Source organism: Ursus maritimus, unplaced genomic scaffold (assembly GCF_017311325.1).
Source record: "Ursus maritimus isolate PB19 unplaced genomic scaffold, ASM1731132v1 scaffold_31, whole genome shotgun sequence".
In the NCBI taxonomy this organism is placed as follows: Eukaryota; Metazoa; Chordata; class Mammalia; order Carnivora; family Ursidae; genus Ursus; species Ursus maritimus.
In genome coordinates, this window is record NW_024425675.1 from 27,575,841 (window position 1) to 27,591,928 (window position 16,088).

The following is a 16,088-nucleotide window of genomic DNA, read 5'->3' on the forward strand; positions in this document are numbered from 1 at the left end:
ACGGAGGCAGGCAGTTTCGCCTATAGTGGTCACTGCTCTACGCTCAGCTCTTCACCCATACCTGGTCCACGAGGCACTGAACTGATGTTTGCCGAATGACTGAAGGGCGTATGGAAGTGACTGAAGTAACACCACCGGCTAGGAGAGGTACCAGCAGCAGGGGCAGGCAGCTGGCATCTAGTTGTGCTTCTTGCCTTTTCTACTAATGTCCTCAGCTACGAGCCTATAACCCTCCCTTTCTTGGTGTTCCCCAAAAGGTTATTTTGTGAATGTCCTCAGGGACCTGCGGCATTTGCAGATGGCCGATTGTGTGCGGGGCCTCCATCCCCTCATCCAGATTCACCACTGCCTCCTGAGCTGCCTGGTTCAGAAAGCCCCCACAAGAGGCTGGACACCTCCACAGCAGTACCTGCCAGGAGCCTTGAAGCACAACCACTCGGATCTTGCAGAAGACCCTAAATCACGCTCAGTGACCTAGCTGCAAGGGAGTCTGGGAAACGCAGCTTAAGGCTTCCCAGCCTCTGCAGTCTGACCTATCACACGAGAACAGTATTTTCAAGACTGTGGATTACTCCCCACTAGTGGCCTTGAAACCAATTTATTGGAAGCAGACCAGAGTCCTTTTTAATGAAATGGAGCAGAGGACAAAATACAGTGTCCTATATATTCTGGGATAAGCCTGTTTTGTGAAAATGTCTGTCCAAGCATCCACCCAAACTATTACACCAGAATTTCTGGTGCACCAGACTTTTTTAAAAGCTCCCTGGTTAATCCAAGTGTGTGGCCAGGAATAAGAGCCATGAGGTCCCGGTCTTTTCCACAGGGAAACGATGCTTCTGTACCCATAACTCCCGGCCGGCCTCTGGTCACCCGAACAGTCATGCGGGCATCATGCCGAGGCCCAGGCTGTCCGTAGAGTCTGTCGGCATCGGAATGCTTCTTTCTCCTGGCCAGGATCCTTCTCTGTCTCTCTTCCTGCTTTGAAGCCCACCCTTCTTTGGGGCACCTCCCTGAGCTCCCGTCCGCCCCCACTGACTGATGAAACTTTGCTCTTCCTGTGGCGGGGCTGAGCCAGGTCCCCAAGCCTTGCGACTGACTTCCGCAGCCTCGGGGGGAGGGTTTCCTGAATCCAACCTGTTGCCAGGGTTCAGTATGTCGAGCAGACAGCAAAAAAAGCATCGGCACAGCTCAGCACCCTGCACATCAAGGGAGGAAAGCCAGGTCAGGGGACCACACTTCTGGAACCCGTTTGTTCCAGCTGGCCAAGGACACCAGGGATAAGGGAGGCTCTCCCTCTGACACACTGATCGTCAACACAGTGCAGGGCACGGACACTCACTCTACCTGAAGTTCCACACGGGAGGGCCTGCTACTAATGACCACTTAGGACTCTGGGAAGATTAGCAAGACGTTCTTAGCCCTGGAGCTACTTGAAGGACCTGCAGACCCACGATGGTGATGGCCTGACACCACAGAGACTTCCAGACTGACTGCATAGGACAGAAAGGTCTAATGCACATTCAAGAAATTGGACTCTGACACCAATTTCCTTATGGCCCAAATTTCAGTCCTGAAGTCAAAGCTGAAGGAACACTGAACCCAAAGAACACAGGGGGGCCATGACCTTGTCATTTGCCACTTGCCTAAAATGTAGCCTCTCTCCTGGAGACACTGGGAGAGACCAGGCCAGGGTGCCCAGCACAGTCTCTGGGCCAAAGGCACAAGGGGATCCCTTCTGCCCCCTGCAGCCAGGTTGGCCAAGAAGCTTGGGACACTCAGTGTATGTGTGACAGGTGACTAGAGGCCACTGAGTCAGATTTGGATGGAATCTTAGCTCATACCTTCTTTTCCAGATGGGTAAACTGAGGCCATATGCTCTTAAGTGGCTTGAGATAACCCAGCCAGTACCTGACACAGGTGGGCCTGTCACTACCTGGTCTCCCAGCTCCTGGAACAGTGTTTTGTCCCCGATGCCATGGCATTTTCATACACATCATCCCCCGGTCTCCTTCCTTGGGGAGCATGTCAGGGACAGAACTCTGCAATGGCCAGGAGCCCTATTCTCGTCCAATAAGCCGCTGGGCCCCGGAGGAGGAGAACGTGCCCCAGAACCCAGCCTGCGGACGCAGACACCCAGAGTGCAGGACGGGAGCCCAGGCCAGGAAGGACCACACCAGCCCAGCCCTTCCTGGAGACGGTCTTTTCAGGATCTGCTCTCTGCACGGCCACGAGGGAAGTAGAGAGAAAAGAAGGAGACGTCCTGGGTTTAAGGTCCAAAATTGCCAACCCCAGTTAGCAAAATTGCAAGAAATGTAATTGATTTCCAGGGGCTGAACTGCAGGAATTCCAAAGGGGCTGCATCCCTTGCGATGGTGGTACTCGTTTTTCCCTTCTGTTCCCTCAGCGTCCCTGAAAACTCAGTACCCAGCAGGCAGCTGTGGCCTGTCATCTGGCTGGCCCCTCAGCTCCACAACACCAGCTGGGGTTATGGGGTCAGCACCTATGACAGCAGCGTCCTGGGCCACTTGAAGACACGCAGAAGGTTTTCCTGGGCAGGCCCACCTGCATCCGTCCGTCTCTCAAAGATCCAGACGAGTCGGGCACCTTCGTCTGTCTCTCTACTCGTTGCCAACGTGAAAGAAGTTGCTGGTTCCTAACAACGGACCTATCATTTGCTAGGATTCCTGCCTGGTGGCGGTCATACCCTGCGTCCCCTCCTATCCAGTCCCATCATGGCCGTGCGGCAAAGGCACAATGCAGAGGTCTGCGTCCCAGCCCTGTGCAGCACGCAGCTTGATGAGGGCGCCTAGACAAGCTGCATGACCCCCAGGAGCCGCACGTCCTTCCTCCTTACCATGGACACAATGCCGCGTGCATCAGAGGGCAGTGGGGAGGTGAGTGCATGCATGGAAGGCACTTGGGGTGTGGGGGTGCTCAGTAACGTTAGTTTGGTTTCTGTCAGGCAGGACCTCCACCCACTATTCCCCTGTCCCCTCTGAGGGGGGGCAGGCAGAATATTTGGGACCCTGCTCTCTGAAGACAGTGTTACAGACTTGTCGACCAGAAAGGGCCCTCGAGAATTTCGTCAAGACCCCAGCCTCCGAGCAGAGCCACTCACAAATCACAGGAGAAGTGGCCACCTCTCCTATCTGGGAAGCTTCCAGAGGGCGAACTCCCCCAACCGATCTCCGCAGCTCGTCCTGGCTTCCACCGGCCAGTGGGTAGTCCTGCGGGTGTCTGGCCTGAGCTTTTCCTGCCCACCCCCGTCTTGTTCTCACGGCAGCACACTTCCTTCTCTGACTGGAACCGACCTCAAGGCCGACTTCTCCAGACCTACTTCTTCCAGCCACATGGTGGGGGACTCAACCCTGCTCCCCCACCGTGGCCATGGTCACCCTGGAACCGACCAAGAAGAGAAGTGAGCATTCCTATTTCATCCCCACCTGCCCACGGGGAAGGTCACTGTCAGCTGCTGGCCTGGCCGGTCTCAGCCACATCTGTTCATCTATTCACACTCGGGGCCTCTGCCTGACATTACTGGAGCACTGTGGACCACGTTGGGGAGGCAGACCCTGGAGGTCTAACTACAGGGAGTGAACTGCCAAATCCTATTCAACTAGCACCTTCTGTGTCCCTGGTGCCTAGCAAGCGCTCAATCTAGAGAATGAATGAATGAATGAATGATGTAGCATGCAATCTCTGAACTCTGCATTCTGGAGACGTCAGCTGCGTTCCTCCCACACTCACAACACAGGACCTCCCGACTCCTGGCAGGTTATCTGCTTGTCTCACCAGATCACCCTTCGCAAAAGGTGAGCCCCCACCCCCCCCCCCCCCCCACCCGGGGAGGGAGGGGCAGAGGTGCTGATTCTCCCAGTTTGTTCTCTGAGGGGCTGCAGCTGCGGGAGTCCTTAAGGGAGGGTCGGCTCCAATCAGGCCACCGGCTCCTCAGTTAAGCCTGGGGTGGTGCTGCCTGGGGTTCTGCACTCTCTTCTGTGGCTTTCCTACGCCCTACCCGAACCTTTGTAATAGTCCCTTTCTTAAACTTTCCTCAGTCGCCCCCTTCGCACGAGCACGTCACGTGTTTGGTGACTCCTGCCAGGCCTCTGACCGAGCTGGTCCCAAAGTCTTACCTGTCAGGACACAGAAACACAGCATGGGAAGGGCATGAGCAGTCCGATAACGTTCTAGAGGTTAGCTAGAAGGAAGTCCTTCTCCATCAGTTTTCTGTTCATGGGGGGAGGGGGGGGCAGGAAAGTCTTTTCCTTAAATTACTTTTTTTCGAATAGCTAATATATTCAGATGGCTCAAAGTCCAAAAAGATATAAAAGAATATGTGCACTGAAGTCTCCACGACCTGGACGGTTCCAGGCACAGAGTGCTGAGCCCCCTCGCGGGCAGCTCCGGATGGCGTCCCATCCCCGGACTGAACAGACCGGGTCTCCCTGCAATTCCCACCTGTGCTGACTTCTACACAGGAGATGGCAGCTCAGTGAAGTGGGAAGTCCCGCCTTGGACTCCAAGCCCTCCAGAGTCCCTGCCCTGGATTCCCACCAAAGCGTCCGGAAAACCCAGCTAGGACTGCTCCTCACATCCCGGGACCTTCAGCACTTGGCATCCACAGAATGGAGGAACGGCATTTTCCCTTCGTGCGGCAATGTTCTCTTCACATTTAAAAAAAAAAAAAAAAAAAGGCAAGCAAGCTTAACATTTAGCAGTTTGCAAATGTTTTGTCCTGTGTGGTCTATCAATGCTGTCCTCAAGTGAAATCTCCACACAGAAAGGATCACTTAGCAGCCCAGGTATTTACTGCGTCCTTGATGCATACGCCCCTCTGCTCCTCTCCCCCCACCCCCCTGCAACAAGTGCTGGGACGGGCAGACAAGCATCCTTGCCTTGTGGGAGGCTGCCACCAGAGCCCACAGGAAACAAGCTCGAAGAAGGGGCAAACTGAGCACACACACGACTGTTCCCGCTGCAGCTACACGCGGTCAGGTGAGAGCTGAGGGAACCTCCACACAAGGGCACCGTGTTATATGGGGAATAATGGAGACACTGAGGACAGTAACCATGGGACCACACGTCATCAGCTGACCGAGAACCGCGCGGAACTCTCTGTCCCTGCTCTCAGGAGCGGTCACCTCACTTGTCACCATCCCCCAAAGAACAAGGAGTGCCAGTCATCCCCCTTCACAACCAGGAGCTCGCAGCGGCATCTTAGCAACCTCTGTTTAAGGGACAAAGGCCAACAGGGCATCACCAGCAACCACAGCATTGACCTATTAACCTGAGATACGAGGGAAGGGAAGAGAGGGCTAGACGACAGGGATGGAGGGAATAGGGAGAGGGCCACACAGCTCAGTCCCAGGCACCCGGGAGGGGGTGGAGGCTTCCTCTCCCTTACTGCTCAGGTGGGGGTGCAGAAGCCTTGGGTTTGAGTGACAGTGGGTCACGGGGACCCAAGCTCCTCCCAACCCGAATAAAAAAAGGGAAGGAGTCCGAGAGCTCTGATTGCCGAGTAAAACTGAGTCCTCCTCCCCACCCCGGGCTAGCGTTCCCGCGGGGCTCTGCAGCGACTCAGGAGCCTCCATCACCCTGCCCGGAAAAATGAGGCCAAATACAACCGAGACCCCCTTTCGGGGCAGGGGGCCCCAGGAGCATCGGGGCTTCCTGACAGGCCCTGTGCGCCACCACCGCCCGCAGAGGGGAAGGCCCCAGGGAACAGCCTAAACGCCTGCAGGTGGGCCAGGTGCGGCGCTCCCTGCAGGGGGCCGGGCGAGGGAGGGTCTGGCCGGAGGGCCCCTTCCCAGGCCTGGCCACCTCACCTCACGTCTGTGTGCTTTTCTGTGCACGGTGCCACCGGTCCCCACGCAGTCGTCCCTATTCCTGTCCATTTTGCCAAAGAAGAACCTGAGGCTCCAAGAGTCCGAGGGCAGAAAAGGGCGGCGGCAGGACTTGCACACACACCCGCATTCCACACCGGCGCGCCCTCCCCCCAGCCGTCCCTCCCCCAGACTCAGCCTGCAACCCGAGCGCGCGGCCGGGCTCCCACGCGGCGCAGCTGCCGCCCCCAAGAGCCCCCAGGCCGCGGGTCCGCGCGCGAACCTGCTCCGGCAGCCCCGCGAACTTGAACGCCGCGCGCCTGGGGCTCGGTTCCAAGTCGCGCGACTCGCCCGGTCCCCGGCAGCCCGCGCTGCGCACCGGCGCGGGCACGTGCGGCGGCGGCAGGGGCGGCGGGCAGGGCGGGCGCGGGGAGCCCGAGGGCAGTGCGGACGCGGGGCGCGGCGCGGGGGGCGTCCAGGGCCGGGTTGGGGGCGGCGCGCGCACGGAGGGGACTCCGCAGCGCGCGGGCTGGTGGGCTCGCGGGGACCGCGCCTACCTTTCCTGAAGGGCATCGCGGAGGGGGGCGCCCCGCGGGGCCGGCCCGGGACTCCGAGGCCGGGCGACGTCCGAGTGCCAGCCCCGCGGCTCGGGGGCGCCTGCGGGCACCGGGCGAGGGCGGGGGGAAAGGGACATATTTGGGCAAAGCGGGGCGCGTCACAGCCGGAGGGAGGAACCGCGGCGAGACGGGCGGCGCAGCCTCCGGGGCGGGTCCGGCGGAAACCGCTTAACCCCTGCGCTCCCGGCGCGCCGCGGGGCCTCGGGCGAGCCCCTCGTTGGCTCCTTGGGGCGGTTCGGGGACGCCCTCCCAGGAAGGGTTTGGGGAACCTGACCCCGTGCTTATCTTTCCGTCCTCAGGCACAGGGGGACGGCTCAAGTGGCTGGCTGGCTTGAACTGAAATGAAACGAGGGTTGGAGGGAGTCACCCCACCCCCTCGCCGCAAAGTGCATCTCTGGTAGCCTCCCAGGCCACCCTCATTCAAAACCCTTCCCACTCCTGGGCTCCTGCCCCGAATTATCCGCCACCGCTCCCCCCACACTGACCACCTCTGACAAACATTGTTTTCTCCTTTGGTCACTGCTGTTTCCTGGGAACTAGAACAGCACCTCACACACAGGTCGATAAATGTCAAAAATAATAAAAATAATGGGACTTGAGGAACTGTAACCTAGAGAGATGGAGGAGGGAGGCCATTCCTCACACGACTACTCATTTTGCCTCCGTAAAGGCCAGCACCTGAGAAATGCTTGATTATTCGATGGGATCAAATATCTCAAAGGCAGGTCATCTTTCTGTTCTGCTGAGAGTTAATTCCTGTGGAAAGTGCTATTTTATATTGCAATTTGAAGAAATGATGTTAGGAACAATCTCCTGATCTACTATTTAGGACACTCGTGCAAATAGCGATTTCCCCATTTTCTTCGTAGTGAAAAAAATCCCATCCAGGTGAACTGAAAAGTCAGAGCCAGTGGGTTGTCTGTTTTTCATCATTTCTTAGAATCAGTTTCTTGGCCTGCTATCTTTTATGGTAGTGGTCCAAACTCCTGCTCCACATTCAAAGGGAGCCCGTGTCTGGGAGAAGGAAGTCATTGTTAGTTCTGACAAGGTATTGTCAGTTGGCTTGGGACATGGATGGCCCTGGTAGAGCCTTCTGGAAAGACACTGCTGCATGGGCCCGGCTGGAGATCATGAGCTCTCAGACCTCAGCTCCTGTGCCACAGGCCTCACGAGTGTGGGTGTCAGTCTGTGTAAGAGGAACAGGAAGTGAGGGATGGGCTGTGCCAGATTCAGTGTTCTGAGAGATTGTCAACTCCCTCCACTCTTTTCCTGCCACAGCTGTAACACTCGGTGGACTTGCACTTTACTCCGTGGACTCACTTGCCAAGGAAAGCAAGTTTTATCTAAGGCCAGATAAAGTGGGCAAGACTGCACATCTCAGATCTGTCCAGCTTCGAGTCACAGTGAAGCCAGAGGACGTGCACTTTGAGGTGGGTGGGCCTCTCTTCCTTGTACTTGGCATCTTTACTGCCTTGTGGACTCATGTGGCTGATTGCGATACAGTTAAGAAATATATATTTGGTCTTTGTCCCCAGTTCCTGGCACATGGCTCCCGAGACCCTTGGAATCTGCACAGGGATGAGAGAATGTTTGCACGCCACGAAACGACTGGTGGTGGCTGGGGCACGTAGGCAGCTTCAGGCTAGGGCTGGTGGCCAGAAAGACCGCATCATGCTTAGAGGGTTGGAACTTTCAACACCACCCTTCCACCTCCAGTCAAGGGAGAGGGGCTAGAATTGAGTCAGATCACCAGGGGTCAGTCACGCCAACGTAATGAAACCTCCAGAAAAAACCCTAAATGACGGGGTTCGGAGAGCTTCCAGGTTGGTGAGCATGTGGAAGTGCGGGGAGGGTGGCGTGCTCGGGGCATGTAAGGTCCATGCACCTCTCCCCTTTTTTTTTTTTTTTTAAGATTTTATTTATTTATTTGACAGAGAGAGACAGCCAGCGAGAGAGGGAACACAAGCAGGGGGACTGCGAGAGGAAGCAGCAGGCTCCCAGCGGAGGAGCCTGACGTGGGGCTCGATCCCAGAACGCCAGGATCACGCCCTGAGCCGAAGCTTAACGACTGTGCCACCCAGGCGCCCCTGGACCTCTCCCCTCTTACCTTGTCCTAGGCATCTCTTCCGTTCGGCTCCTTCTGAGTCGTATCCTTTATAATAAACTGATAATAACAAATAAAGCACTTTCCTGAGCTCTGGGAGCAGTTCTAGCCAATTATCAAACTGGAAAGAGGGAAAGTTGTGGAGACCCCTGACTTTGTAGCCGAGTTGGATGGAAGAGTGCGTCCCCGGCCACACAGTAGCTGCACTGGCATCTGAAGTGAGGGGTGGTCTTGTGGGTCTGAGCCCTCACCTACCCTGTACTCCAGGGAGTCGTGTCAGAACTGAACCGGACGGCAGGACACCTAGACAACTGCTTGTTGGCGTGGAAACCCCACACACCTGGCATCAGAAGTGTTGTGAGGAAAACTGGTTCGGACCCACAGAGCCTGATCTCTCCACTTGGAGCGTCATCCGATGGAGGAACAAGAGCATGGGACTCATCGCTGTCTTGCTTCTGTCATGCTGGAGCGCAGCCCTCTCAGACGTTGGGTGGTATTGTTAATAACCCTGGGACATTTGTTCTTTCGCTCCCAGAGTCAGCCAGTGACGGTTGATGTTGACATTTCATAACCGAAGAGTGTTTCTGCTTGTCCTCTGCACAAGGCAGGGAACGGCCTCAGCAAGTTCGCACAAGAGATAAAATGAGTGGCGTGAAAAATTGGATTTGCTCAAGAATGAGCTCATCACAGCCAGGACCCAGTACAGGTTGGTAAAATGGGCTGCGGTAGGGGGACATGACGTTCTGGTTTTCAACGTGGAGGCAAGAAGTGAAACGATTTAAAATTGCGAATATATTCCCAGGTGCTGTCAATAATACAGTCTGAGTCGTAGAGTGAAGTCATTTCGTCATCGCTCTCCGACTTCCAACCGTGTCCGCTGACATTTCTATTCTCAGTCTAATGACTATTGATTAAACCCCGCTCTTCTGAGGAGCTCTTCACACATCAAAGTGGTGTCTGAAAATCTCGCCTTGTGGCTGAAACCACGGGGAAACGATGAGGATTGGCGGGCCAGGCTCAAAGGATCCTCCAGGCCCCAGTTACCATCACTTTAGAACGCTTGCCATCAATAGCATCATCTGGTCACTGAGGTCCTGAGGGCAGAGGCGCTCCAACTTTCCAGCCGGAGAGCAGGCTGGAGGGCGGGCTTTGTAACAGAGGGCTGGGCCTCCCAGCAGTTTCTGATTTAGTAAGTCTAGGGTGGGGTGCAAGAATTTGCATGGCAAACAAGCTTCTCAGGTGATAAGGATGTTGCTAGTTCTCCCACTGCCACACTGCACTAAGAGACCCAGAGAGGGACGTGGAACTGGGCTGTGGGGTGAGGGCCCCATGGGAACTGGATCAGAATCGGGCTCCTTTCACCCAGGGCATGAGCCACTCTTACCCTCTGGCATCGGTGCCCCGCTGGGTGCCACCCCGCCCAGGCTCTTGGGGCAGGAAGTGTCAGGCCCGTAGCCTCTGGTTCTCTTACTGCAGGAAGCAAAGGGCTTCTTCCCAGATTTCTTTCCCAGTTCCTAGACCAAACTGAAGGCTTTCATGCTCTTTCCAAAGGAAGGGTGACCCTCAAACAGAAGAGATCTCACGCTTTCTACCCTGGAAATTCCTCCCTCCCACCCACAGCCCTTCCTTAGCAGGTATTTGCATTTTCAAGCCTTTCCTCTGTAGTTGTAGAATATAAGGTTTTGTCTCCAATGAAGGAATTCAGGCCATAGGAAGAGGGAACCTTTTGATCAGGGCCAGGGAACAGTGGTAAAGTGTGTGTGAAGGAGGAAGGAAGGAAGAGGCGTGCCTGGGGACAGGGACCAGCAGGGCCCATGAAGTACTTGAGAGCTCGGCCCCCACCTCCACCAGCTTCCCCAGTATGGAGAGTCCAGCAGGGGCTGTCCCCACTGTTGGGCACCCCCCCACTCTATGCCTCTGGGCATGCTATGTCTTTGCTTTAAAGCTCCTGCTGCCTTAAGCTCTCCAGCTCCTGGGGTTCTGCCAAAAGGCAGACCTACAGCCAGCCAGCCCTAGGATGGGTGCATACAAAGAGTGGGGGTGGGGAGAAGAGACTGGCTAAGAATCCCTGCCATGGCTTCCTAGGCTCTATGATATACCCTCCTCAAGCCTCAGTATTTTGCCTGTAAAATGGGCATAATACATTTTTCATGGATTGCTATAAGGATTCAATAAAATCATATTTGCCTAGAGCACAAGAGCTCAATGAAAGCTAGCTGCTATTATTATTAATATTAGTATTATTAGAGCTGGAAGCAGGGTCTCTGGGGTAATGAGAGGGAAGGGTCCCAAAAGAGGAGAGAAGCGATGGGGAGCATCTGGAAGATACAGGGCAGGAGCATGTGGGCTGGCCCAGGAATGTTGGGGCTGAGCTTCCATGGGCTCAAGTGGAACAAAGAAAATCCAGCTGCCTGAAGATGAGCTCCTCAACTGTCCATTACCAGCATGTGAGTGTGTGTGTGCGCGCGTGTGCACGTGCACGTACAGGTGCACGTGTGTCTAACCATGTAACTATGAACGAATCAATGCTCCACAGTATTAGAGAAAACTGTAAACATTACGAGTAGTTATATGGACACATCTAACTCATGGCTGTTGGTTTCTAAATACCAGACTCTGACTGAAGGAACCGAGAGACCTTGGAGGGTTAGAACAGGAAAACAACAAGAGGAGCCTGGAACATCTTGTGGTGCCAGAAAACAAGTAATCATTTTGCTGAGGTACCAACAAGTGACGAGGACGTGTCCAAAAGGCACAGACGCCAAGCTGAAAGGGCTCCTCTGAGCCAATCTGAGCAAGAAGACAAATCATCATAGTAATGGATTGTGACCCATAGAATAAAGTGAGAATCTTTGAGTCCATACTGACATAAATAAAAAATTGAATAAATACATAGGGAAGGAGGGACAGCTCTTCCTCACAAATTCTAGAATTTATGGGAATGATTAGAATCCAGGCAAACAGATGTAGAAGGAATCATGGAGCTAGAAAAGTCACCATTTGGCAAATAGCACAGACATAATTGTTTCGCAGAAGAACCGTCAATGGGTGATAAAATCAGCGAGCAATAATGCAGCGAGAAACAGGACATGAACAGTCTCAAAGTATCTCCTACAAGGTACTTATGGATTGATTACCAAGGGGAAGATGGTGACTTTACGGCAGAGCAACCTGGAAGCCGCCTGGACCACATCATCAAAGTCTATATCACCAGTAATGGACCCCATCAGCATCAGGGGCCTCTTGATATAATGCACTGGGAAGGACACCTCACTCATGTAGTGTTCTTGCCCAAAACGCATCACCTGAATTGGACCATGAGGAAACATGAGACACCTAAAATAAAGGACATTACAAAAATAACTAGCAAATAGTTCTTCGAAAATGTCAAAATCAGGAAAGACAAAGACAGACTGAGGAAGTGTTCTTGCTGGAAGGCAGCTGAGGACGCGTGAAGCCCAAATGGAACGGGTGACCCTGGACGGTGCCCCACGCCACACGAGGGACATTAGCAGGACAGCGGGTGAAGCAGGACTAGTATTGTGCCGATATTAATCTCCGGATTTGGGTGACTGTACTCTGCTTACGTAACATCTCGGAATTGGGGGTTGGGGTGGGAATTCTTTGTCTTCTTTGCAATATTTTTGTAAGTTTGAAATTCAAAATAAAAAGTAAAAAAAAAATTAAAAAGTAATTATAGAGGCTGCAGAACTCACTAAGTGAGAGAACCCCCAAACTGATCTGGCTGTGTAATCAGCTACTAATTACCATTAATGATGGGAACTGCCTAATTTCCAGGCAGCACAAGGAGGCGCATCACCACAAATTCAGTGACTTAAAACACCACCTTTATTCACTCCCAATTCCGTAGGTCGGAAGACCCCAGAGACTGGGGTCTCTGCTCAGCCTTTCGGGAGGCTGGAATCATGGTCACAGGCAGAGCTCCCATCAGGAGACTGGAGGAAAGCCCTGCTTCCAAGCTCACTCCCATCAGCAGAATTCAGCTCCCGTGGTTGCAGGAATAAAGTTCTTTTTCCTGCTGGCTGTCAGCCAGGACCACTCTCCATTCCCAGAGGCTGCCTGCACTCTTGCCACGTGGTCCCCTCTAGTCCTCAAGTCAGCCACCGAAGCAGGCCAGGCGACTGCTTCTCATGCTTTGACCTCTGACCTCTTCTTCTGGGACCCGTGGAGAAAACTCCCTGCCTTAAAGGACGCGGGCCTGTGCAGATCATCTCCCTCCCGTAAGCTCAGCCGATTGGGGATCTTAATTTTATCTGCAAATTCTCTTCATGGCAGTACCTAGATTAGTGTTTGAATAGCAGGAAGATTTGTGTACGCTGGGCCCAGGAATGCTGGGGACCGTGTGGGATTCCGGCCAACCCACACAGGTTATTCCTTAAACCAAATAAATGGGTACAAGCTAGCAAGAAGTTTATGGATGGTGGGGGGCATGGCCTACCTGCACTGAGGATGTGGGCTCCCCAGCGCCCACCAAAGCAGTCTGACCTGGCTCAGAGAGGGTCTCCTCCTTCCCTAATAATCCTCCTGTTTAAATGGAATATTACTCAGCCATCAAAAAAATGACACTTGCCATTTGCAACAATGGGGATGGAACTAGAGGGTATTATGCTAAGCGAATTAAGTCAATCCGAGAAAGACAAATATCATATGGTCTCACTCATATGTGGAATTTAAGAAACAAAATAGATGGACACATGGGAAGGGAAGGAAAAATAAGAAAAGCATAGAGGGAGACAAACCATAAGAGACTCCTAACTCTAGGAAACAAACTGAGGGTTGCTGGAGGGCGTGGGGGATGGGGTAACTGGGGGATGGACACTGGGGAGGGTATGTTTTGTAATGAGCACCAGGTGTTTAACAAGACTGATGAATCACTGCCTCTACCTCTGAAACCAATGCACTATATGTTAATTGAATTTATATTTTAAAAAATGCTTTAAGGTCCCTGCCCCCAAAATCCTCCTGTTTAAGCCGACTCCTATGTACAGCACTGACTGTTTTGTAATGTAATTAATTATCTTCTTTCCAGGTGGTTTCAGAGATCAGGATGTTGTCTCTAGGGGACAGATTCTGCTCCGATCCTTGATGTCCCCAGTGGCAGGGGCGTACCATTGCGTTCACTGCTCACCTGTCCTTGTGGCTCCGGCTCCGTAGGTGGCAGGCCAGCGCAGCTGCGGCAGCTGGGGAAGTGTGCCGTGAGGCTGACCAGCTCCCTGCCACTCAGGGACAGCTACCCCTTTCTTCAGAAGGAAAAGTCGGGCAAGTGAGCCTCCAAACTCAGTGGTGGGCCTCTGTGAGCTGTGCACAGGCCTTAACCTGGACCTTTTGAAGCCCGCTGAGCCCAGGGCTGGGGTGGCATTGAGGAGGGAGCCACTGAAAACATCAGAGCCTTCAATGACTCTAGAATGTCACCAGGCTGCTCTCAGGAAGCTCGCTCCTGTGCCAGTATCTGAGCAGGCTTTCTGTTGTTTTCTCCTAGCGCTCTGACAAATGTTGGATTCCCACATTCGCCCCATTTCACTGCCGACGAAGCCGGCTTCAGCGAGGGAGCTGGCCTGCTCTGGGTGCCTGGTCACAGAGCAGAGGCCTCACTGTGGGCCTCCCGACCAAGGCTGCTGTCCTCACTGCGCCACGGCCTTGCCCCAGGAACCTGGCTTCTCCCTGGTCATTGTCCTGCAGGCAGGAAGTCACCGTCCTCAGAGGGTTAGCTTACTGGGAACCGATGGCCATCCAGCCTCACTGCACTTAGTCTTAATAACCTATTTGCGGCTGAGGAGCCAGGCTGCCTCTTTCCCAGAAATCAGACTCAACTGCTCTGGCCACGTGGCAGCTTCCCACCCGTGTCGGGGTCCTGGAATATGCTGCTGCTTTCGGACTGGAACACGAAGAGCCCAAGATCCACCGGGATTTAAATTAAATTAGTCACATAATCACTTCCAGAGAAAAAGGGCAAGTCTTCACCATGGGCTTTCACTTCACCCGTGATAAGGCCAATTTAGAGGCGAACGGAACAGTGCACGAGCCAGGCTGGGCAGCTGGTGAGAGACTCGTGACCGGCTTTCCTTCTGCCCGCTGGAGCCATTTCTGCTGCTCTGCCTGTTTCCCCATCAAAAAGATGCAGAGAATAGTAGTTGTTGGCCGAGTGTGAGGACCAAATGACTGCTTAAAAGAAAACACACAATCTCTAATGTTAGAGGAGCACAGATTTTTACTGTACTTGAGGGTGGCTTTTATATATATGAAAGACTGCTCGGAGTTATTTCTATTTTTAACATTCATTTTATCCAAATTTAAAATTTTGGGTTTTCCTTAAGCTTTTAGGCTTAACTTAAAACTGTGTTATTCTACTTATAAACTGATCATATAAAATACAGTGAAATTTAACAGCCACTGTTAAGGGTAACCTTGATGACAGGTCCCATGTAGAAATTTAGTTACACAACTGCCTTCTCAATTTAAAATGCATTTATGAACTACTTTATACTTCAGAACACTTTGGTTTGCTCACAAGCCCTCCCAAATAACCAACTAAATTTGCTGAATCTTAAGTTCTTTTACATGTTCCCATACTGCTTACAATCTTCATAAAATTGCATTGCAACTTTAAGGTCAAATCACGAGTCCACATCGATTACTCAAATATATATATTAAAGTGGGATTACGAGGCCGGTCCCTGGATACTCATATTTGCCACGTTCTCTTAAAATTACAAGTTCTTAAAATGCCAAATAGATACTGGTCACCTGAACTTAATCCCAAATATCAACAGTATGAGTTTAATTTTCTTCATATTCTTCTGCTTAAATAGAAACTTTTCCACAGTTAAAGGGAGTCTACAAAGAAAACAATTAAGTCATTATCCTGTCCCAAGGCACTGAGGTTACTTATCGACCAAAAAGACCCCGATTAGGACAGCAAAAAATGTACAACATAATAAGGGTTTTCCAGACCTTCTGAATTGTGGGTTATTTTTGCAATAAAATGTTTAAAACTAAAAAGAAAGCTAAATTATAGATCTGCTGGGGAGTGTCTAGATGGGATCTGAGAAGAGCTTTTAAGCTCTTACAAGGCCCTTGCTGCTTAAAGATGGCTTCAAGAATTAGCCGGGAAATGATTCTAGACGGTCTCATGTTCTGGGGACATGCTGTGGTTGTGTCTGGGGCCTTGCCCAGTCGCTGCTCAGATGGGAGGACAGTTAATGACTAGAGGGGAGGAAGGCATGTGGACAGTTAAAGAAAAGGCAAGAGTTGAAATCATAGTCCCATGGGGTAAGCGCATTTCACTGGTAGCCGTGGAGGTCATCGGCACTCTTGGTGTGAAAGGACAGATACCAAACTCAAAGGAGCTTAGGCCAAAGGGCAGTTATCTGGAAGAACACTGACGTGACTCAGAACGAAAGGCAGAACACCCAAACCATAGGGAAAGGTGACAGCCTGCGGGGGGGAGCAATGGGCACAGGGCCCCTACTACAAGCCAGGACCCTGCCCGTCTCTTGCCTCTTCTTTCCACCGGTCCTCTCGTTA

The 16,088-nt window shown here is 52.9% G+C and overlaps 1 protein-coding gene and 1 long non-coding RNA gene across 4 annotated transcripts in view; one reads left to right on the plus strand and one right to left on the minus strand.

Annotated features, from left to right (window-relative positions):
* Positions 1–6,488, minus strand: part of PFKFB3 (6-phosphofructo-2-kinase/fructose-2,6-biphosphatase 3) — a 219,832-nt gene extending 213,344 nt beyond the window's left edge. The window contains exon 1 of the mRNA XM_040645450.1: positions 6,380–6,488. Within this exon, the coding sequence (XP_040501384.1) occupies positions 6,380–6,395 (16 nt within the window). The 5' untranslated portion in view covers positions 6,396–6,488. The remainder of the gene's footprint in view (positions 1–6,379) is intronic.
* On the plus strand, positions 4,149–12,293 carry LOC121106325. Of its 3 annotated transcripts, XR_005838956.1 has the most exons (4): positions 4,149–5,740; positions 7,718–7,869; positions 8,374–9,249; positions 10,095–12,293. It is a non-coding gene; the product is annotated as an uncharacterized LOC121106325 (long non-coding RNA). The 3 variants fall into 3 exon arrangements; XR_005838954.1 differs by lacking the exon at positions 4,149–5,740 and having other exon boundaries at positions 7,637–7,869; positions 10,095–12,292; XR_005838955.1 differs by lacking the exon at positions 4,149–5,740 and having other exon boundaries at positions 7,638–7,869; positions 11,157–12,277.
* Positions 12,294–16,088: the final 3,795 nt, after the last annotated feature.